The sequence below is a fragment of the Camelina sativa genome, chromosome 4, assembly GCF_000633955.1.
Source record: "Camelina sativa cultivar DH55 chromosome 4, Cs, whole genome shotgun sequence".
NCBI lineage: Eukaryota > Viridiplantae > Streptophyta > Magnoliopsida > Brassicales > Brassicaceae > Camelina > Camelina sativa.
Window position 1 is genome coordinate 26,684,712 of NC_025688.1, and position 21,468 is coordinate 26,706,179.

A 21,468-nucleotide genomic window follows, 5' to 3' on the forward strand; every position below is an offset into this window, starting at 1 on the left:
TACCTCTTTGATGTGTATTCAGGCTGCACAGATTCTTGTCAGAAGTGAAAGTGAAGGACCGTGGTTGAAGGAGATATTAGAAGAGGTTCACAAGGGTGCAGATAGGCTCTTCAAAATCATTGGAGAGGCATATTCAGTTCTTTCTGACCCAGCTAAGGTTTACTTTCTCGCCTCTTATGCCTACAAACCTTTTAAGCGTGATTCGTTTGTTCCCCATGAACACTTACTCGCAATAGAATATCCTAGGACTTGCCACGTATGATATGTTACTTATCAGGTTTTTGTTTTAACAGAGGTCAGACTACGAACTTGAGGAAGAAATTAGAAAAGCCAAGGCATCTAGAGAAAGTTACAGAAGAAGAAAGGCTGCGGAAGAAAGTAGTCCAACGTATCAGACAAGTGCAACCAGGCGATACTGGAGGGACAGCGGGAGTACATACCGAAATACGCCTTCTTGGTGGTAGAACCCTAAAATTCTAGGTGGCATTAGGAAAAGGAACCCAGTATTCTTTTTTTTGGTGGTTTAAGCAAAGAGGGATCCACTGGATTTCTCCCAGGTGAGTCATTCCAGAGCTGGTGAAGTGTAAAGGGTTGCTACACATCAGTTCAGCAAATGATACCAGCTTGCATACTAAAGAATTGTTTGTTTCAATGGTGAATAGGGCACCTCCTGCGAGGTTGTGACCCAACTACACGTTGTCTGAAAATTTGCTGATTGTACTGTTTGTACTTTGTAACACATTCAAAAGATAAAAAAATGATAAATCTAATTTGGTCTAAACTTATCTTAAAAGTGTCTGAACCTCTCAAAACGCTTTACTGAAACTTGAGTTGTTTGTTAATAGGTGACTTATATTTACATTTATCCAAATATTTCTGTAACCTTTGAGTCTGCTTGTTGTCCAAAATTGACCGCTCTTTTCATGCCTAAGCTTGGTAAAGGAAACACTCTCTTTGTGTCTAAAAGGCTCTCATCTTGTACATTTATGTGTTCTTATGTCGTGTTGGATGAGGTATAAAGCAAACATGGATTTTTTTATTATTAGTATTATTGTAGACAAAAGAGCACACAGAGCAGTTACTGAACACAAAACATTACAAGTCTTCCTTTATTGATACTAATATTTGGACAAAGCCAAAGCTGGTTGCCAAGTAGCTGAAGTGAGCTATAACTTCAGGGCCTGAGCATGGTGACTGATGTGGTCTTCTATGAAGGTGGCGATAAAGTAGAAGGAGTGGTCGTATCCTGGCTGGAAACGCAATAAGAGCGGCGCTTTCACTTTCTTGCATGCCTCCTCAAAATTTCTGGCCAATAACTGATCAGGGTAGAAATTGTCGCTTTCTCCCTGCAATGGTTTGAAGGCAAAGATCAAGCTCGCAAAGTAAGACAGATAACCAGCAAAAACATGGAGTTAATGGGTTTTACCTGATCAATAAGAATTGTGGCAGACAGATTGTGGAACTTAGAGATAAGACAAGTGGCGTCGTATTCCTGAAATTTGCAAAACGAACTATGCATCAAACTTGGGAGATGGATATTGTGTGGCGGCTATATGCATACTGAATTCTTTATAAGTTGTTATTACCTCCCAAGCAGCCTTGTTGTCACCTAGATAATTGGTGAATGCCTTCTGTCCCCAAGGACAATTTATGGGGTTGGCAACTGGTGCAAACGCAGACACAGACTGTACATGTCACAGAGCAAGTGATTAGAATGAAATTATGATATAGGAGAAACAAGAATTTGGTTAAAGCACATTTATCCACCCCCATGAAAGCTATCTAGCTTTTGATTTGAAGATTCTAAGTCTCAAGCATCGTACTCAAAATGAAGTGCCACAAGAAAATTCGAAAAATATTTAGAAGTAAATACCTTGTACTTATCGAGGTTCTTGAGGTATATAGTAAGAGCTCCATGTCCACCCATGGAGTGTCCAGATATAGATGCATTTGTTGTGTCAAGCTGAGAGAAGTTATCACTCAGGAGTTTTGGCAACTCTTTGACAACATAGTCATACATACGCCAATTCTTCCACTTTTCCTGAGTAGCATTGAGGTAGAATCCAGCTCCTAAGCAGAAATCAAACAGGAAAGAAAAGAAAAGTTTATCACCCTTCATTGTAAGAATGACCTGAATACATCAACACTACCAAACCAATAAATCTAAAGCTAAAACTGGTTTGGAATGCAAACCAGAAGAAGCATGTAACACTTGCATACCTACACCAAAGTCGTAACTATCTGCTTCTCCTTCAACATTTAGTCCTCCTACAATATCAAAACCATCACAGAGAGTATTAAAAAACCAAGGGAAGATGATAAATCAGAGTAAAAGACATGACAAACCAAACAAATGAAAATACTATTTGGCTCACTTGGGGAAGTATCTGGAGCAACAAGAGCAATGCCGTGAGTAGAAGCAGCACGTTGAGCCCCAGCTTTAATAATGAAGTTCTCATCCGTGCAGGTGAGACCAGAAAGCCAGTAAAGCACCTGTGAATCAACAAAAAAGGAGAATCATTTCGCTAAAAAAACCAATCAATGGTTCTGAAGTAACATGATTTTTGCATCCCAACATAGATCAAGGCAGTAAAGAATTCAAAAACAATCATGCAAAACTAAAGTCTTCTTCTTTATAAACAATATGGAAGAAACACACAGATAACAACAGTAACTGAGAAAAAAGTCACAAAAGATCCCTCATTTACTGTAGAAACAGATCAAATCTCTACATAGGAGCAAGAATCGAGAAAACTAAAACAAGAAACTGAGATCAGAGTAGTGAGAAAGAAGGAAGTTAAATAACATACAGGAGATTTTTGGGAAGATGAAGCAGAAGGAGGGAAGTAGATGGTAAAAGTCATAGAACATCCTAGTGTCTCACTGCAGTGTTTGTATCTTTTGTTGTAGCCATCGAACATCTTCGTGCTTCCGATCTCCTCCATTCTCTCTCTCTCTCTCTCTCTCTGTAAAGTTCAGCAGAAACAACAGAAGCAGCGAAGAAGACGATCGAACGAGAGAGGTCTATCGGTTTCTACAGTAGACTACAGCCCATAGATATTATTCCACAACATAGCCCAATTAAAGAGTCTTGAAAGGCCCATTAATTTTTACCGTTTTAGTCAAGAGCCTCTGCGTCGACCAGAGTGTTTAATTTCATTAAGCAAAAGAAGAGATCAATTTCATTACTAAGTATATGATGATGTATTTATTAGGGTGATCAAATCATTACTATATAAACATTGACATATCAAGAGATAACGCATGGACTTTTTTTTTTGTTTGCGGCGGTCCCATTGATTTATTTATATGTTTTTTCGGTGTAATAATAAATGCCAATATTGAGCTAGAAAAGAATTTCCATAAATGTTGTTCAGATTGTACAATCCAAAAAAAATGGAGGGCATAGTATTAGTATAGATGATAGAGAAAGCGAAGAAGACTGGTACCATAAGAGAGATGGAGTAATTTATTTTCTTGTGCCATTAAATGACTCTATCGGTGTATACCAAGTTAGGCACCTTCCCTTGAATAACAAGAGCATAAACCACAATAATGTTAAAAAATAAAGTCTCTCCCTTTCCTCAACTGTACCCATCAATGCTTATGTCCATCCCTCTCCCTTTGCACATAAGCTTTATCTCTGTATTTAAATTTAACTCATCATCTGCACTGCATGCAAGTTTTATGCTTTTCTTGATATCCATCCCCCAAATCTTCTTCTCATGCGTTTTTTACTTTCTTGATTTGGCAATTCTCATGAGCTGATGATTTTGTGAGAGATCTTTCTTTTTTATGGTTGCCGACACGAAAGGTTTGTTCTTGACTTGTGTTTTTATTTTATATTTAATTGGAGATTCTTGTTTTTGGTAGATGAACAACTCAAAGACGGAGCTAACAAAGTTTTTTTTTTTTTTTTTGGTATTCCATTAATTTCCATTATTTTATTCCATAATCTTTTCCGCTGCATTGTGTGTCATGTTTGTAGTATCATTACTATTTAAAGGAATTTTGGTTATCTATCTGTATGCATAAATATCTGATTTTTATGATTTGCCCCTTTTTCTTACATGGCAGCAAGAAGCTACAACTCAACTTTTGTTTGGTGAGAAAAATCTGAGTTAGCGAACCAAGAATATCTTAATTCCTTTTGAAACAAGGAGTTGGTTTGATTGGTAACGCCCAAGTTGGTCTCTCTCTTTCTTTTCCTTTTTCAAATCCAAGTTGATTTCTTTGTTCTTTTTGATCCTATAACCAATATATATAAATCTATAGTGGATTGCATAACCACCAGCAAAATACTTCCTAGACATTGTTCCATTGCCTTTGGTTTTGTTTTAATTTCTTGGAGTGGACTGAGAAAAATGGTGGGAAGCATTGAGGCCAAGAGCCTGCAATCAAACGGGTCTGTTCATCATAATGGTCTTAATTTGGAGGAGAAACTTGATGAGTTCCGTCGTCTTTTGGGGAAATCAGACAAGGATCCACTTAGGATTGTAAGTGTTGGTGCTGGTGCTTGGGGAAGTGTTTTTGCAGCACTTCTACAAGAAAGCTATGGAAGTTTCAGGGATAAGTTCCAGATTAGGATTTGGAGAAGAGCTGGGAGAGCTGTTGATAGAGCAACTGCAGAACATTTGTTTGAAGTGATCAATTCAAGGGAAGATATCTTGAGGAGACTGATAAGACGTTGCGCTTATCTGAAATATGTCGAGGCAAGGCTCGGTGATAGGACACTCTATGCGGATGAGATATTGAAAGACGGGTTCTGTCTTAACATGGTTGACACTCCACTTTGCCCTCTAAAGGTTGTGACAAATCTGCAAGAAGCTGTGTGGGATGCTGATATTGTTGTTAATGGATTGCCTTCAACTGAAACACGTGAAGTGTTTGAAGAGATTAGTAAGTACTGGAAAGAGAGAATCACGGTTCCAATCATTATCTCTTTGTCAAAGGGTATTGAAACTTCTCTTGAACCAGTTCCACATATCATAACTCCAACAAAGATGATCCATCAAGCAAGTAAGCTTCTTTTTCTTGATTTTGCTCTTTTTGTATTCAGTCTATTTGACATAATCTTGCTTAGTTTTCTTGAATTGGTTATTAATTTTGGTGTTTAATTTGTGGTAGCTGGTGTGCATATTGACAATGTACTGTATCTTGGTGGCCCGAACATTGCTGCTGAGATATACAACAAGGAATATGCCAATGCTAGAATATGTGGAGCTGAAAAATGGAGGAAACCACTAGCAAAGTTCTTAAGACAACCTCATTTCATTGTTTGGGACAATAGTGATCTTGTGACACATGAAGTAATGGGAGGCCTCAAGAATGTCTACGCCATTGGAGCTGGTAAGTTTCTGTGTGTACACAAAGGACTGAGTGATTACCTCTGGTTTTCACACTTTGATCCTTCGCGTTTTACTTTTTCAGGTATGGTAGCAGCGCTTACTAAAGAGAGTGCTACAAGCAAATCGGTGTATTTTGCTCATTGTACATCTGAGATGATATTTATAACTCATTTACTAGCACAAGAGCCTGAGAAACTTGCAGGGCCTTTGCTAGCTGACACTTATGTGACCTTATTAAAAGGGCGTAATGCGTGGTACGGTCAAATGCTGGCAAAGGGGGAAATAAATAGAGACATGGGTGATAGTATAAGCGGCAAGGGAATGATTCAGGTACTCAATCTGTTAAAACAAGTCTTGAAAGAAGTTTGAAACTTTTTGGAATCTGTTTTACTGATGTGAATGTGGGATTTTTTTGTTGAATAGGGTGTTTCTGCAGTTGGAGCCTTTTACCAATTGCTTAGTCAGTCAAGCTTAAGCATATTGACGTCTGAAGAGAAGAAACCTATAGCCCCAGTCGAATCATGTCCTATTTTGAAGACACTCTATAAGATACTCATCACAAGGTAAATATGAAACCTGAAAGTTTCTAATCTTCCAAAAATGTTAAAGTTTGGTCAGTCAGATTTGGTGTGACATGATGGGAAGTCAGGTTTCTAGCTTTCTTGAATGTTTTGGACTTTTGAGACATTGAATCATATTATAAACTTGCTTCTTCAATTATTTAATGATATGTTGTTCAATTTTGCAGAGAACAATCAACACAAGCTATTCTTCAAGCGTTAAGGGACGAAACATTGAACGATCCTAGAGACCGTATCGAGATTGCTCAGAGCCATGCATTCTACAGGCCTTCCCTTCTTGGTCAGCCTTGATTACTCAATGTCAATGTATAATCCAAATTTGTTGAATCTTATTACGCAGACATACGACATAAATTACTTGTGCCAGCTGCAGATGGTTCATTGAAACATTATAGCTTTAATGAGAGGGATAGTTCCACATCTGTCATATCTTAAATTTGATTCTTGTTTAGTCTCTTGAGTCGATGCAATTCTTGTACTGTATCATTTTCTTTATGATCCATGAGAGTTTTGTGTGCTAAAAAAAAAATTACACTAGAAGAAAGAAAACACACATTTTTAGTTACTAAACATTTATCAACTTCATTATCCCAATAAGCATTCTACTTATAGACTATTTTGAAACACTGCACTCTAAAGCCAAGATAGCTCCATAGAGTCGAACAAACAAAGAGAAGGACTGTTCTGTAAGGCCTAAATGTTAACTATACCAGTGAGATCGGTTATGAGTCCATTCTCTGCTTTGTACAATCGGTTAACTGGAGGTTTAGATGATAGGTCAACCGTTCAAGCAGATCTTCTTTCTTGAGCTTATAGTAATGTGTTACTTTCAGCTCTTTTGCTATGCTTCTTAATTCCTTGCCTGTCTTGTTCTTCAACTCACTTATTGATAATGATTTCACCGAGTCACTTACAATATGTCCTCCGTCTTTCGAATCCAACAATGAATCTACACGCTCTGTAGGAACACTTGGACCCCTGATGTTCCCAGGTGTCGACTGGGCTGACTTTTTAACTGGATCACTATTGATCTTTCCAGCTTTACCTTGTACTTTCTGCTTGATGTTTCTATTACCGCTGCTGTTAGACTGTCTCTGCCTCTTCTTGTTAAGGACTGACCCAGGATTCAACAATGCATTACCCTCTGTTTTTTTCCGTGCCTCAGTAAGCAAGTTTATGATCAACTCGTCTTTAACAGCAGTCTTCACGGCTCCAGGGTGTGATTTCTTGCTTCTCGCGTCGCGTGGGATTTCTTTGCCTTTGTCTGGTTCATCACACATTTCTAAGAGAGACTCTGTGGTAAAAGGTTCAGAAACAGTTACGATGTCTTGTGAGCTATCGCTTTGCTGATGATCCTTCAAAACTTCTCCATCTTCGTTTGTCTCGTTTGACTTTTCCCTCACCTTCTCACTGGTCTCTAAGAGCAATGGTTTCAAAGTGGAACCTCCAATACTCTCTCTGCTAATAGAAGATGAAGATTTACTATCGGGAGCTTGTTTTACAGGATCAAACTCAGTAACCAAGGATGAACAAGAATGTTCTTCAGCTTCCTCAATCTTGCTTGCCAACACAGGGCTAGAAGAAGTATCAGCATCTTCCGCAACCTGTCAATCATTAAATACACACAGCATTTTACTAGAAGCATCCGAGCTGGTCATCGAAGGTCTTTAAGAACAAGAAGTTGCACGAAAACAAGATTCCCATGACAATGGATTCAGAAAAGAAGAAAACTTTACAGACCTCAGCTATTAAAGGATCATTTGCTGCTGTCTCCTGAGGCTTCAATCTTGCCTCTGGCTCTATTTCTTCAGTGTCGTTACTAGAATCTCTGGTCTCAGTAGTTACAACAGTTTGAGCATCGCTGACACTAGATGTGTTTTCATCCTCATCAAGAACCGATTTTGAAGAACTTGTATCAGCAGCATCTGGAAGAACGACACTGAGAGTCTTGTCCTGTAAAAACAACATAACAAGTTTAACTCCTACCCAATCTGTATAAAAAAAAAAAAAACAAAATCAAAAATCAAAAGTATCTTACAGAATCAGAAGAAGAGCCTGTAGGATGCTGCGAGTCACCACTCCCAGAAGAAGCCGTATCATTCTGAAGCGAGAGTGGATCCTTGTCAAGTTCAACGATCACAACAACATCTTGCTTCTTCTCGTTCAATAACCTCCACACTAGCTCACAGTACCACTCGTTCTGAAAATTCTCTTCGAGCACATCTAAAAAGCAAAAAAAAAAAGGAAGGATTTTTTCTCAAAGAGAATCACAGCGATGATACGAAAACAAAACAAGTAAAGCAAAAATACATGAGTACCTGTTCTGTAATCAAACCAAAATTCACAACCACGCAGTGTCTGCTTACGAAAAGTATCGTCTTTCACAACTACAAGATGTAAATTATTAAAAAAAAAATCAAAACTTTAGTATCAGTCACACAAGGAAAGTAACAGTAAACAATTCAAAGAGCGAAATTTACCAAATGGAGGACCCCAGAGATCATCATCATCATCATCCATGGTGGTCACAACAGTAAACCGCAAAACTCATCCTGTCAAATTAAAATTAAAAAAAAAAACCAACCTTTTTCACACCCACATTTCCAAAATTCTCACTACCAGTAAGAAGAAGAAAAAGACAGTAAAATCTATCTCCAAACCTCGAAATCAAAATGCAAAGAAAAAAAAACCACTGGATGAGTAAACCATACCGGGAAAATAAGAGCTTCTTCTTAGTCCATGGATCTTCAAGAATCTCAGAGATAAAAGCGTGTTTTTTTTCCTAGGGTTTGGAGAAGAGGTCGGCGAGAGAATTTAGGAAGAGAGAGAAAAAATAAAAAAAGGCTGGCAGTGAAAGCGACGAACACTCTTCTGGAAAATATAGAGAGAGTAGAGTGTGTAAAAAGAGTAAAGAGAGAGAGAGAGAAAGGTCGGTTGAAACGGTGAACGGGGATGCTACAAATGGATAACCCAACGGTGGCGCGTGTACCACTCCAAAAACAATAAAGCCGTTTTATAATGAGTTAAACGGTAAAAAAATCTCAACCGTCAGATTAGTTGACTCTTTTGTTTGACCATTGTCTGTGTTGGTAAAATATGTTAGTCTGTGTTTGAGTTTACTGTACGCTTCACTGATGTTGGGTTTTTTCAATCCGACGGTTAGGACTAAATGACGAGTCAAAGATGGCCAGAATCGTAATAAAGTGTAAGACCGAGGGTGTCCCCACGAAACTTCGAAGATTGCTTTTTTTTATTATTTGACATCTGAGAGTGACGTCCGTACAGTTTTATTTTTGCTTTTCCAAAGATTTTTAATACGCGTAACCCAAAGTTCTTAACTCGAATTAACTTAAGGGAAGTGTTTTAATTAAGTATTATCATTATGCTTATGCATAGTTTCTTACTTTCCAAAAAGCATTTGAAGCAAAAGTTGGTGTTCTTTTCTTTCTTTCTTTCTTTCTTTCTTTCTTTCTTTCAACCTTTATTTGACGTTTTTATATACATGCGTGTATACAGCAAATAAAGCTATTCTGTATACGTTGATGTGAGAGTATTTTATATGCTATGTGATTTGATTTAACATGTCATCTGGAGAATAACATGTCATTCTCTTTTACAATTCTAAGAATACGCGTTTTTTTTTTTTTTACTTTACGTGTAGGTGTTCTTCTATTTGTAAATTACATAGGCTTCACCTTACGACAAGGAGAGATAATGATGTATACATATCACATTACCTAAAAGCCTAAAACCATAGATATACGAAAAAGTAGATGTATGATCACAAACAAATTCTTTTCAATATACTAATCACATTACGGGGGGTGTATTCAATGAGAGATTTTAGAGGATTTGAATTTTTATTAAAATCACATGTTCTTCAACTTGAGATTTTTAAATGTCTTCTCAAATACTATGTTATTGAATTTGATATTTGGTAAAATCATTCAAAATCATTTACAATTCCATGTTATTCAATTGATAATTTTTAAAAGTCCTATCAAATTCATTGTTATTCAAAAGTTAACAATTCTTTTAAAAATCCTCTTGATACTGATTTTGGGTGATTTTCGATTCAATTTCTAGTTGAAAATACCGATAAAACAATCCCACTACTATAGATGTGATTTTGATGGATTAAAAACAAAGAGGATAAAACATTGGAGCATACTCCTTCATCATCGGTCGTTCGTCTGTTCATCAATCTCGAAACACAAAAAAATACAATAGATTTTGGATTAGAACACATATTCGATTGTGAGAAAGATAACGGTTCCGATATAAGATTCTATCGTCTTTTGTTCTTATCCATTTCGTTTCTGCTCGTCTCCATGTTTCTTTGTTGGAGTTGTCTTTGATGTTTGGTCGGATGCTCGGAGATTTCACGCCATGCGCAACACCAGAATGAATTGGAGGAAGCTTCCGAACTACCGAGTCGGGTTTTTGGCGAGGGAAAGAAATATGAGGAGGAGAGAGATAGACCAAGACAAGAAGAATTAGGAAGTAGAGCTTATTTTATTCATGATCTTAAGATTCATGTTCGTTTAATTTCTTATCATCGTAGGATTTCTTTTTACAATAAAAGTTTGGAGTAGCATAAGCTCTCTTGCGGTTGATTATCCATTCTGTTTGTGTTGTTTTGTTGGAGTTGTCTTCGACGTTTATGTTTCTTTTAAGTTTCCATAGGATTATGATATTGCTCAGGCCTGAGAGTGAGAGGAGAACACTTGCTGGTTGCCATATAGTTTTTTTCAAAGGCAAAGGAATCCAACAAAATAAAGAAGAAAACAACAACAACATCATCATCGTTTAAGTCATATGTGTGTGTTTTTTCTTTCTTCCTCGTTTATTTATTCAAATTTCATCAAGTCAAAGATCAATAAAAGATGATGACAAGTGTTGCCTTGAGCTTCACAGCATTCTTGACATCTCCACTAGCTGATCTTCACTTCTGGGTAAAGAAGAGAGTTAGACCTGTGCGTTGAACTCTCTATTGTTTCGTCAGAGGAAGTGTTAAAACAGTCAAACCCAATTTTTCATTTTTTTGTCTAACAATCTTCTAAAATCTCACCAAATCACAAATTATTTATATAAACTTTTTCAAACTCTACCAAATATTCTAAAAACTCACTCAAATATCTCAAAATCTAAAATTTCCTAAATCCTACAAAATCATCCAAAATGTTCTATCCAATACACCCCCCTACGTATTTAGTATCTACTAAACATTTCTTGATAAATAACATTCCTTTATTCAACTGAATATTTTAGTATTTTAAGATGTTTTTGAACTAACCACGTGTTTTGTTTAATGGCATTCAACAGCGAGAGTTTACATTACAACCACAAGTTCGTGTAGAGGATTGGAATAAGTGAAAAAACAAAATTTTGATTCGTGGTAAAAGTAATAAGGATGTGCAGTGCCAGTAGTATCCAAATAAGCAACAAACTTACATATTTGAAAATCACTACCCGGATAACCAAAAAAGAAAAAGATGAACACATAGAAACGTGATCAGGCAGAGTTGGAAGAAGAAGGACCAGAAGGAAGCAGGTCGTAGCCATCGTGATGGTCACAAGACTCCACTGGTATGCATTTGAGGATAACCGCTACAATCATGCTCAATGATCCTATCAAGATTGATAATAACCAATGTTGCCAGCTCAGCGGAACGGTGCTAGCAAATGCTCCAAGAAACTCCACTATGATTACTTGGAACACTACCGTCACTGTCATTACCCATGTGAACACCCAGCTATTGAACATTCCTTTGAACACATTTATCTTCTCTATCTCCCGGCTATTGATCTCATTGAATACCTGTTTTTACACACCGTCTTGATTCATCATGTTACTTATTTTTTATATAAGAGTTGAGTTAGTGTTTTTGTTTCAGAGCGGTACCTGGCAAAAGACGAAGGAGTTGAAGATGACTGTGTTGAGAACGGCTGTGGAGTCAGGCCCATCAAGTTTGAGAATTGACTTGCCTGCGAAATTGAGAATTCCCAAGACAATCAACTGGTAAACGCTTTGACCTGCGATGTTTCTCCACATGGTTTTGGTGATGAAGCTAGCAGTTCTAGCGATTGGTGCGCGTTTCATTAAACCTTCATTGGGAGGTTCTGTTGCTAGAGCCAATGCACCGAGTGTGTCCATGATCATGTTGACCCAAAGCAATTGCACAGCAGTGAGTGGAGCAGATCCTGAATAAGAAACCAAAAGAAACGGTTATTATATATGGCCAAACAACAGGAGAAAGACGGTGTCTGAATGTCGTCTGATGGTACCTGTGATGCAAGCGGAGACGAAGTTGATGATCAGAGCAACAACATTAACAGTTAGCTGGAACTGAACAAACTTCTGAATGTTTATATATACAGCACGTCCCCATCTAGCGACATTTACTATTGTTTTAAAGTTATCGTCCATGATGATCACATCAGCATTCTCTTTTGCAACCTGCATATTGGGAACATTAATCTCAAGTCTTTTTGATAAACAAAACCAGTATTAAGAGAATAATTAGGGGTTACCTCTGTTCCAGCTATTCCCATTGCAAGTCCAATGTCTGCTTCATGCAATGCAGGAGCATCGTTTGTCCCATCCCCAGTCACTGCAACTACCTCTCCAATTTTCCTCAAGTTGCTGACTAAAGTATGTTTGTCCAGTGGCAGAGACCGAGCCATTACCTGAAGGCAGAAGCAAGGGATTTTAAAGATACTTCAAACATTTTCAATAGACAGGTGAACAATAACAATTCATTCTATCAACGAACCTGAATTTTGGGGATAATGTTCCTCATTTCGTGAGGAGACAAATCCCGGAATTCTGAACCTTCTATAGCTAAACCTCCTTCAGTAAATATGCCACATTCCTTAGCAATTGCTTTGGCTGTGCTTATGTTATCTCCAGTGACCATACGGACAGTGATTCCAGCAGCTTGACAAGTCTGAACGGCTTCCCTAACACCCGGACGTACTGGATCTTTGATACCAACAACTGCTATCATTGTATAGCCTCCATCAGGGAGATCTCCACTAGGAGCTTCATCTAGATCTTTGTAAACCAAGCAGAGAGTCCTCAGAGCCTCTGAAGCAAAACCCTCTATGATATCAGAGATACTCTTAATCCGTTCTTCAGTCAGTGGAACAGATTCTCCACTCGAATCCACAACATTCTCGCACATTTTCAACACTATTTCAGATGCTCCTTTGCAGAAAGCTCGTGCACCACCTCTAGGAAGAGCTATAAGAACAGACATTTTCTTCTTGTCTGAATTGAACGGCTCAATCTTGAGTATCTTATGCTCTTTGCGTTGTGCGCCAAAATCACCACCTAAAAGCAAACCGAATTCGAGTATTGCTCTTTCCGTTGGGGATCCTAGGATCTGAGTGTTTCCATCTTTATCCTTAACAACTTCAGAACCAGTGTTCTGAAATATGCCCTGCAAAAGAATACTCTGAACTTCTTCTGGTAGTTCTAACTGAAAGCCTTCTCCACTTCCCTCTTGCCTCTCTTGAACCTTATCACAGATCCATACTTTGTTGACCACCATGTGATTAGTAGTCAAGGTCCCTGTCTTGTCAGTGCAGATGCAAGTAGAAGAACCCATGGTCTCGCATGCAGCAAGATGCCTCACAAGTGCCCTGTCACTCATCAGCTTCTTCATAGCAAATGCCAAACTTAAGGTCACTGCCAGTGGCAAACCTTCGGGTACGGCAACGACAATGATAGTTACCGAGATTGCAAAGTAGTCAAGTAGCGTCAGTGCATCTTCAGATGACCAGTTGGTGAAGTTACCAGATGTTGCTTTCTCCAAGACAAACCTTATGCACAATACCAAAAACGTAAGCACAGCAAAGCTTAGACCAATTTTACCAATTATTGTTGCAACCCCATTGAGCTTCACCTGCAGAGGAGTCTCATCTTCTCCACCATCAACCAGCGTTTCCATCAACTTTCCCCACTCAGTCCTCATACCAACTGATGTCACCAGCATTTTTGCAGAACCGTTTTGAACTTTGGTTCCTGAAAGCAGAAAAGGCTTCTCTCTACTCACATGTGACGGTTCACTCTCGCCCGATAAGCTTGACTCGTCTATCTCCAAGTTGTATCCAGATATAAAAATCCCATCAGCTGGAACCTGATCCCCAATAGATAGATGAACTACATCTCCAACGACCAAGTCGTGGATGGAGATTTCTTGTCTGTTCCCATCTCTGGTGACCTGGACAATGATCTTCTTCTTCTCTCGATCCAAGTCTCTGAACTGCAAAGATTGCTTGTAGTCACTGATCGCAGTAACCATGACAACCAAGAGTATACTTAACAAAATCCCCGTCCCATCATACATTCCCTGTGGAAATCCTTCTGTGGCAACACCCACGCCTATGGATACTACAGCGCACACCATAAGGATGATAAGCGTTATGTCATGGAGCGCTTCCCAAACAAACATAAAGAAGGATCTGGCTGGTTTCTCAGTGTAACGATTTTCTCCATATATCTTTTCCCTGGTAGGCACTTCACTCGAACGAATGCCTTCAGAGAGAGATACAGATACTTTCTTAGCAATTTCTTCAACTCCACCTTTGTGTAACAAGCTCTTAGTGTCATTTTTGCGAACCATAGATGAAAGTTCATCTGCTTCAATAGAAAATCCGGCTCCCTTAACCTCATCACTGAGGTTGTATTCCGGCCTAGCAACAGCTACAGAAACATACAATGAGAAAAGAAAAGTTAACATAACCGTACAAACTCAGTCACCATAACCATATAATGAGATAAATCTAACAGCATGCATATCTTACCATCAATGAATTGAAGAGCTGCCTTTTGAACATAGAAAGCAACTCGGATCTTCTCCTGATAATGAGTAAAGAGAGTGAGCTAACAGATAAATCACCACAACATGCAAATCTTTGGTCACACTCATACAGGAAACTGAAGAAGAACAAATACATTGCTTGCTTAATTTTCATTAAGTGTTTTAAGACAGTAGAATTCTGCAACACCATTGGAACGTCAATTATATCACTGATCTCATCTCACAAACACGCAACTAAACCTATTGTGGCCAAGATATCTTGGGAACCAGGATTAACAATAGCATCTTAAGTGCTGCTAATCAATCCCCTCACTTTTAAGACCTGAGTTTAAGAATGTAAGCTACAGTTTCTTTTATTCAACAGTCGGATTATAAAACATTTTGCTTTGTTTACAACAGACTGAAAAGTGATTCGATTTCAACGCTAGATAAAAGAAGGAAAGACAATGAGCTCATCATATCCAAAAGAATCCCAAAAATGCTTCTTTATTTGGTTTGCGCAAGTGGGGGGGGGGATAGAGAGAGAGAATAATGGTGATATATATCTCTGTTTCAGAACCTAATGAATACACACACTTGGCGAAGTTTCCTTGTAACTTCCTTAAGCAAAGCAATTGCACACAAGAAGTCACAGAGACTGTCGTCGTACTCGTACCACAAGTCAAAAATTAGATAACAAATAAATATGAATTGAAGAAAAAACAAAAACTGCTAATTATAGATTAAAAAAAAGGCACAAGTATTGAAAATAGAATTCGTCCTTTGGTGTTTGGATCAGTCGCAAAAAAGAAGAGTTGGAAACTAAAAAAAAAAGGGTCAGACTTTTTTTTGGTGGCCTCTCAAATTGGCTCATCCTTGTTAGTAAGCTAGCGACAAGAAAGCATCCATTTGTAAAAAAAACACAGTAGAGGACACTATGTAGTGAGAAACTATACAACTTGATGTCATCAATCATCATATGTGTGTTGGGTTGGCAATTAAAATATTGGTTTCCCTAAATTGAATATTACACAAAGATAACGCCGAAACAAATAAATAATACATCCCAACTTATATTACGTTATGATTAATGCCAACAACAACAAAAAAAAGATAACACAATTACGTTTATAACGATCAAAATATATCATTAAGATACAAATTAAACAGTTTTATAATAATGCTTTCTATTTGCCCCAAACAAAAAAAAAAGACTTTCAAGAAAAGTGTAGAAAAGATGAAAGCAAAAAGATGATGATTAGACATTGAGTTTTAAAATTTAATTCTTTCTTTCTTCACTCAAAAGTGTTTTTTTAACTTTTCTTCACAATGAGTTTGAGTTTTCATGAAAAAAAGAAAAGTCTCCTCATAAACTAACTATATTACTTTTTATTTATGCTATCTCCGTCGTTGTTTATGAACACGACGGCGTTATTAACAGAACTCTAACAAAAAAAAAAAGATAAGAAAAAAAAGAATTGGAACCTGGATCTGGTGCCTCTTGTTCTCGTAGTCAGCGAGCTTATCGAGATCCCGGATGTTACGAAAACGACGAGTACGGTTCTTCACGATAGAGACGGACGACCTCCATCTCTGACGAGCTTCCAGCGACGGGTTCTTAGCGTCCACCTCGAAATCCCTCAGCAAATTAGACATTTCTCACACTCTCACACTCTCTGTTTGTATAGATTAAACTTCGCCGGCGCAAAGGCAGCTGAGAGTCTGAGACTGAGAGAGAGAGAGAGAGAGAGAGAGAGAGAGAGGATTGAGCTACGGATTGGTTTGAGAGAGAGTTGCTTTTATTGGATTACTCAAACCCGACCCGAAATTATATGCCCATATATTCAAATTTCATTTTGTCTCATTCGTGATTTCGGATGAATTGATCCGACCCGGTCGAATATTTATATTTTACACTTTGGTCCACATAATATGTTTGTGTTGTGATATTATTTTTTTTTTGTGTGTCTTTATCAAATTTGTAACCTCAAAGATCTCTATTCTCTATGCTTTTTTTTATTGTTTATTTTTACTAGTATCTATGTCACGTGAGTAGACTACAGATGCACAATTATATACATTTGTGTTTCCGAGAATAATTAAACAAACTACAAGTAGTACACACATTATATAGTATATGTCTACTAAGATACGATTTTTTTATGGTTTGGCCGGTTATACAAATTGAAGTACTATTATATGATGATGTTTGGACTTTGCAATTGCACAGCACACATGATCAATTACAATTTGTCAAACATTCGGCAGTTTAATTAAACTATAATCACATTTTTAAAAACAATTGATTGGTTAGGAAAAAAAAAACATGTTGCTTTACTTGTTTTTTTGTATTCAAATAATGGATTAAAAAAAAAAAAACCCACTAAAAGGGGAGTGAGATGCGCCCAGCCGCCCACCCGACTATGGAGGAACCAGAGCACTTGACGCTGCCGTGCTACGAATTTTTGTTCTCATTTCCCTTTTCAGTTTTTGGTTCGTAAAGACTTTTTATATGATTCCTTTTTCTCTCACTTTTAAACTTTTTAGGCATATCTTTGGATAAAAAGTTAGATTCTTTTCTCAGTTTATATTTGTATTATGATTTTAAGTATTGATTTAGAACAAACAAATACATGAATGAGGGTATGGTTATGTAGAGGTCGATTACTATTATCTCGAGACTAAATCGTCTGTAAAACATCAAAGCTCAAACCAAGGTTGCTTGAATATATTCAAAAGCATAAAGATTTGGGGTCCCCGTTTGGAAATAGTTTAAAACAGCAAACATGTATTTTGTCAATAAAAATATTCCTTCCCTCAAAACATCCAATTGCAAGGACTCTCTCTTTTACCATTGCAAGAATATTCCAAAAAAAAAAGTACAAAGAAAAGAAATGAGTTATGGAGTAAACACACTCACGGCTTCGGAGAACGTGACATTGTTGATTCAAGCTTGCGTAACCAGTTAACATACTGATCCTGCTCCTTCTTGTTCAGGTGACACAAGAGGAAATTGGTTAGGTCTTCATTGATTCCCTTGGATATTAGATATCGCCGTAGTTCATACGTTAGTTTGAAATCTACTGGCCTACAAAAAGAAAATAACATCGGTCAATGATATCAAACAAATTCAAACAATTTTTGGTAACAAGAATATATAAGCAGCTATTACGAATGGAGATAACAGCTACATATATAACCAATAACAGTCTGCTTCTTTCTTTGTCGATACATAGAAGTGATAGAACAACTACTCCAAGAAGTAAAAGTGTACCAAATGCTTTGAGGTTTCGATGAAGTAATTAACTAACAAGTTCAACCAAGAAAATGCCACTTTTAGATGAAATTGTAAGTCTGCAATGCTAATTACAAGTGAGGGGGAGGAGGATATAATATAATGATTCACCTGAGGAAGTTATCTCTATAAGTAGAAGAAGGAGAAGAAACTAGAGAGCGAGTAAAGCAGGCTCTCTCGACGTCGAAATGAGAACATCCAGATCCTGTTTCGAAAACGCGGCAACCAAAGTGCAAGATAGAGCTGAGTCCAGGCTTTTTGATACACACTTTGGCAAGAGCTTCCCTAGGAAACACTAGATCATCATCTTCTATTATTATTGGTTCTGGCTTCAGTAAAGCAGAGACCACAACCTCCTCGCCTGAATCAAACTCTCTCCTCAGAACAACATCTTGGCTCTCAGGAGAATCCCATTCCAGCTTGAAATCTCCCAGAGAACCAGTCTCAGCACCCTATATATAATGTCTGTACTTAGGCTTTAACAATTGAAAATCCTAGGGTTTATGTGATTCAACATCGAATACTCTAATGTTCCTCAATCCAGAAAAGAAAATAAAAATGAAATTGGAACTGATAGAGTCAGACTCAAACTAATGTTGAGCACCATTTTGATCGAAAACTCAACCGAGACTACACTGAGGGTCTGAGACACAAAGGAGAAGAAGGAGATAGCAATATATACCTGGAAACGAGGGTGAGAGATTTCGTGACGGATTTCAGATTGGAGGATCTTCACCAAACCACCATCTTCAACAGCTTTCAATCCTCGTTTCATAATCGGGTTCAACTTCCTCATCTCTCGAGTCTTTTTTTTTTGTTTTTTTTGTTTTCTAACTCTTTCCCCAAAATTAGCTTCTCTCAATCTACTGGAACACAAAAACAGAAGTAGACTAAATTAAAACGTGGTCCGGTTCGGTTTTCTACAAAATTAAATATTCGGTTCACAATATACCGTAACAATTTCAGCAGACCGGAGTTTAAAAACGAATTCAGTTACATACGTAATCATGTAATAAAAAATAAACAATAAATTCCATTAAATCATAAAAACCATACAAAATGCTTAGTCCGTTAATCCCCTTTTAGAAATTATACAGTACGAATCAAACGAAGAAGTTCGTTTACAGAAAATATGAGAAGCATGCCCCAAGTTACAGGAAAGCGATCATCTAAGCAATAAAATGCTCATAAAAGAAGATTACGTACTCACGAAACTTGATAAGAAGAAGTCGGCGTCTGCTTCTTCCTTTTTTATCCCACCGAAAAGATACTTCATTTGCATCAGAATTGTATTAACATTATTGGAAAGTTAATATTGACACAGATTATCCTAAAAGAAACTTAGAATTATCCTAAAAGAGCCAAAGCATTAAGGGGTTTACATAGTTGTCATGGCAATAGGTGTTGTTGTCGTTTCCCCAACTTTGTATGGCCATATTCATACAAAGACACTGGACCATGCTCAGAATGTGTATCAATGTTACTTTAATCCTTAGTCCATATTCTATGCATGACACCATATACCAATCACCACTTAACATGTTGCAATTGCATACAATCAGCGCATAGTAGGTTATCGCTAGTGGAGTTAAGATTCTCTTGTGGTTAAATATGAACTCATATTACTATAGTTCAATTTGCATTTACATTGCTCAAAAGAGCTTGGCTGGAAGTAATAAACGCTTGAAATTGGGAGTGTAGATTTTAGGAAAAAAGTGTGCTCAGAGAAAAGAGTGTTGAGATTTTTGAGAGGTGGAGAGAAACTGGTGCTAGATCATTGCAAATTTCGTTTAATTTTGTTTTCTTTATACTTCATCCGTTTCATAATATAGGATGTTTAAAGAAGTTTTTTGTTTCATAATATAGGATGTTTTCAAGTTTCTATATAACTTTTAGATTAGTTTAATACTTTATATTATGCAGTATTGTTTGTGATTGGTTAAATTTTTTTAAAGTGTTCATTTATTAATCTGCGTGTTTTACTCAAAACATCTTATATTTTGAAACGGAGGGAGTATAAAACATATCCGAAATTATGGGCCTTATATATGCCTTTATAGGGCAATTCAGTTAATTAAAAATCATAGGTCAATTCAGTTAATTAAAAATAATAATGACATACAACATCATAACCAAACATTATTTAAACCTAAGGCCAGTTAGTTTAACTAGATGTTGTTGTTGCGCCTCTGTCTTTCAAGGTTGACCTGGTTGCGGAAATCTGTGGCGTTGCCAACAATGTCCGTCAGTGTATCCCTGTCTGTTTGTCCTAAGCTCGCATTCATATTTTGCTGAGCCCTCTCCACCATATGGACTGGTCCCATAGGCTGCATCTGCCAACCGTATTGTCCAACTATCTCACCGACACTACAAAAATATTACAAGTTAACAAAACAAATCACACAACAACAAAAAAAAAAGAAAAAAACAAAATTACATAATCAAATAATTACAACTTTGGAATTTTGTGGTCTCTCACTACTTCTCCGTTGTCGAGGTCCTCGAGGATACACACCGTGGCTATTTGCGTGTTGGGGCTAACTTCAACTATGTCATTCACCTTCTTTTTTACTTTGTGTGTAGACTGGAAAAACGCTTTTCTACGAAGCTTATTATTTCCGATCATTTTGGAGATGTTATTATAGTGTGGTGATGAAATAATAACATGCTCTCGTTCGTATTTATAGACAAGGCATTGAGAAAGACTTGCTCACCAAGCTGAAAGACTTGCTCACCAAGCTGAGTTCATTTTGTGTGTGTGTGAGAGAGAGAGATTGGCATTTAATGGTTCTTTGAGAATAGATGCATATTTTGTACAGGTACTGTATATTTAGATTTTCGACACTCAAGTATATGGCCGAAGTAATTTGTACGTGTTAAAACTGAAAAGCAATAACCCTATACTACTATATAGTACAAATTAATTAGTCCCCAAACTAATTATCTTATTATAGCATTTGTCAAAATATATCATGTAATATTAGATGAACTAATTAAGGCTGCTCAATAACAACGGTAGGTATTGAATGATTTTATCGACTATATTATTTCAATGGAAGCAACTATTTAGAACATCAACTAAATTTATCGTTAAAAATATCAGAATAACCACACTAATAGTAATTACCAATGCATGCAACCTTCTTATATTTATCATTTTTTTTTCGAAAAAAAAGGAATAACACGTTTTAATTGTATATCGAATTAATAAAATAATCATATAGTCATACACTCTCTCGTATTGTAGAGAGTAACGTCGTCACTATATATATCCCCAAATGGATACAAACATGGACGTAAAGCTATAAAAATAATTGTAGAAACTAGGTTTCCACGATGAATTTGTTTATGGGGGAAAACAAATTTAGTAAAGTAATTTCTCTAGAAAACTGATCTAAGCTTTGAAATTAGAAGAAAGAGAATTGATCTCGAAGAAT

At 37.1% G+C, this 21,468-nt stretch overlaps 7 protein-coding genes across 7 annotated transcripts in view; 2 read left to right on the forward strand and 5 right to left on the reverse strand.

Moving 5' to 3' along the window:
- Positions 1–804, forward strand: part of LOC104782640 — an 8,145-nt gene extending 7,341 nt beyond the window's left edge. The window contains exons 11-12 of the mRNA XM_010507632.2: positions 23–157; positions 294–804. Of these exons, the coding sequence (XP_010505934.1) occupies positions 23–157; positions 294–464 (306 nt within the window). The 3' untranslated portion in view covers positions 465–804. The remainder of the gene's footprint in view (positions 1–22; positions 158–293) is intronic.
- Positions 1,017–3,005, reverse strand: LOC104782645 (S-formylglutathione hydrolase-like). Its single transcript, XM_010507634.2, has 7 exons — positions 2,811–3,005; positions 2,376–2,493; positions 2,221–2,268; positions 1,874–2,070; positions 1,587–1,685; positions 1,427–1,492; positions 1,017–1,346 (listed from the first exon to the last, which is right to left on the reverse strand). The coding sequence occupies exons 1-7, from the start codon at positions 2,943–2,945 to the stop codon at positions 1,167–1,169; spliced, it is 843 nt and encodes a 280-aa protein (XP_010505936.1). The 5' UTR covers positions 2,946–3,005; the 3' UTR covers positions 1,017–1,166.
- Positions 3,383–6,349, forward strand: LOC104782646 (glycerol-3-phosphate dehydrogenase [NAD(+)] GPDHC1, cytosolic). Its single transcript, XM_010507635.2, has 6 exons — positions 3,383–3,814; positions 4,078–5,019; positions 5,128–5,349; positions 5,431–5,678; positions 5,772–5,911; positions 6,097–6,349. The coding sequence occupies exons 2-6, from the start codon at positions 4,365–4,367 to the stop codon at positions 6,218–6,220; spliced, it is 1,389 nt and encodes a 462-aa protein (XP_010505937.1). The 5' UTR covers positions 3,383–3,814; positions 4,078–4,364; the 3' UTR covers positions 6,221–6,349.
- On the reverse strand, positions 6,465–8,902 carry LOC104782647. Its single transcript, XM_010507637.2, has 6 exons — positions 8,641–8,902; positions 8,410–8,481; positions 8,248–8,316; positions 7,968–8,152; positions 7,670–7,882; positions 6,465–7,533 (listed from the first exon to the last, which is right to left on the reverse strand). The coding sequence occupies exons 2-6, from the start codon at positions 8,447–8,449 to the stop codon at positions 6,652–6,654; spliced, it is 1,389 nt and encodes a 462-aa protein (XP_010505939.1). The 5' UTR covers positions 8,450–8,481; positions 8,641–8,902; the 3' UTR covers positions 6,465–6,651.
- On the reverse strand, positions 11,299–16,392 carry LOC104782648 (calcium-transporting ATPase 4, plasma membrane-type-like). Its single transcript, XM_010507638.2, has 7 exons — positions 16,222–16,392; positions 14,741–14,795; positions 12,706–14,639; positions 12,464–12,619; positions 12,218–12,389; positions 11,835–12,133; positions 11,299–11,750 (listed from the first exon to the last, which is right to left on the reverse strand). The coding sequence occupies exons 1-7, from the start codon at positions 16,390–16,392 to the stop codon at positions 11,445–11,447; spliced, it is 3,093 nt and encodes a 1,030-aa protein (XP_010505940.1). The 3' UTR covers positions 11,299–11,444.
- Positions 17,443–18,882, reverse strand: LOC104782649. Its single transcript, XM_010507639.2, has 3 exons — positions 18,714–18,882; positions 18,143–18,483; positions 17,443–17,824 (listed from the first exon to the last, which is right to left on the reverse strand). The coding sequence occupies exons 1-3, from the start codon at positions 18,825–18,827 to the stop codon at positions 17,653–17,655; spliced, it is 627 nt and encodes a 208-aa protein (XP_010505941.1). The 5' UTR covers positions 18,828–18,882; the 3' UTR covers positions 17,443–17,652.
- On the reverse strand, positions 20,056–20,661 carry LOC104782650. Its single transcript, XM_010507641.1, has 2 exons — positions 20,488–20,661; positions 20,056–20,398 (listed from the first exon to the last, which is right to left on the reverse strand). The coding sequence occupies exons 1-2, from the start codon at positions 20,655–20,657 to the stop codon at positions 20,200–20,202; spliced, it is 369 nt and encodes a 122-aa protein (XP_010505943.1). The 5' UTR covers positions 20,658–20,661; the 3' UTR covers positions 20,056–20,199.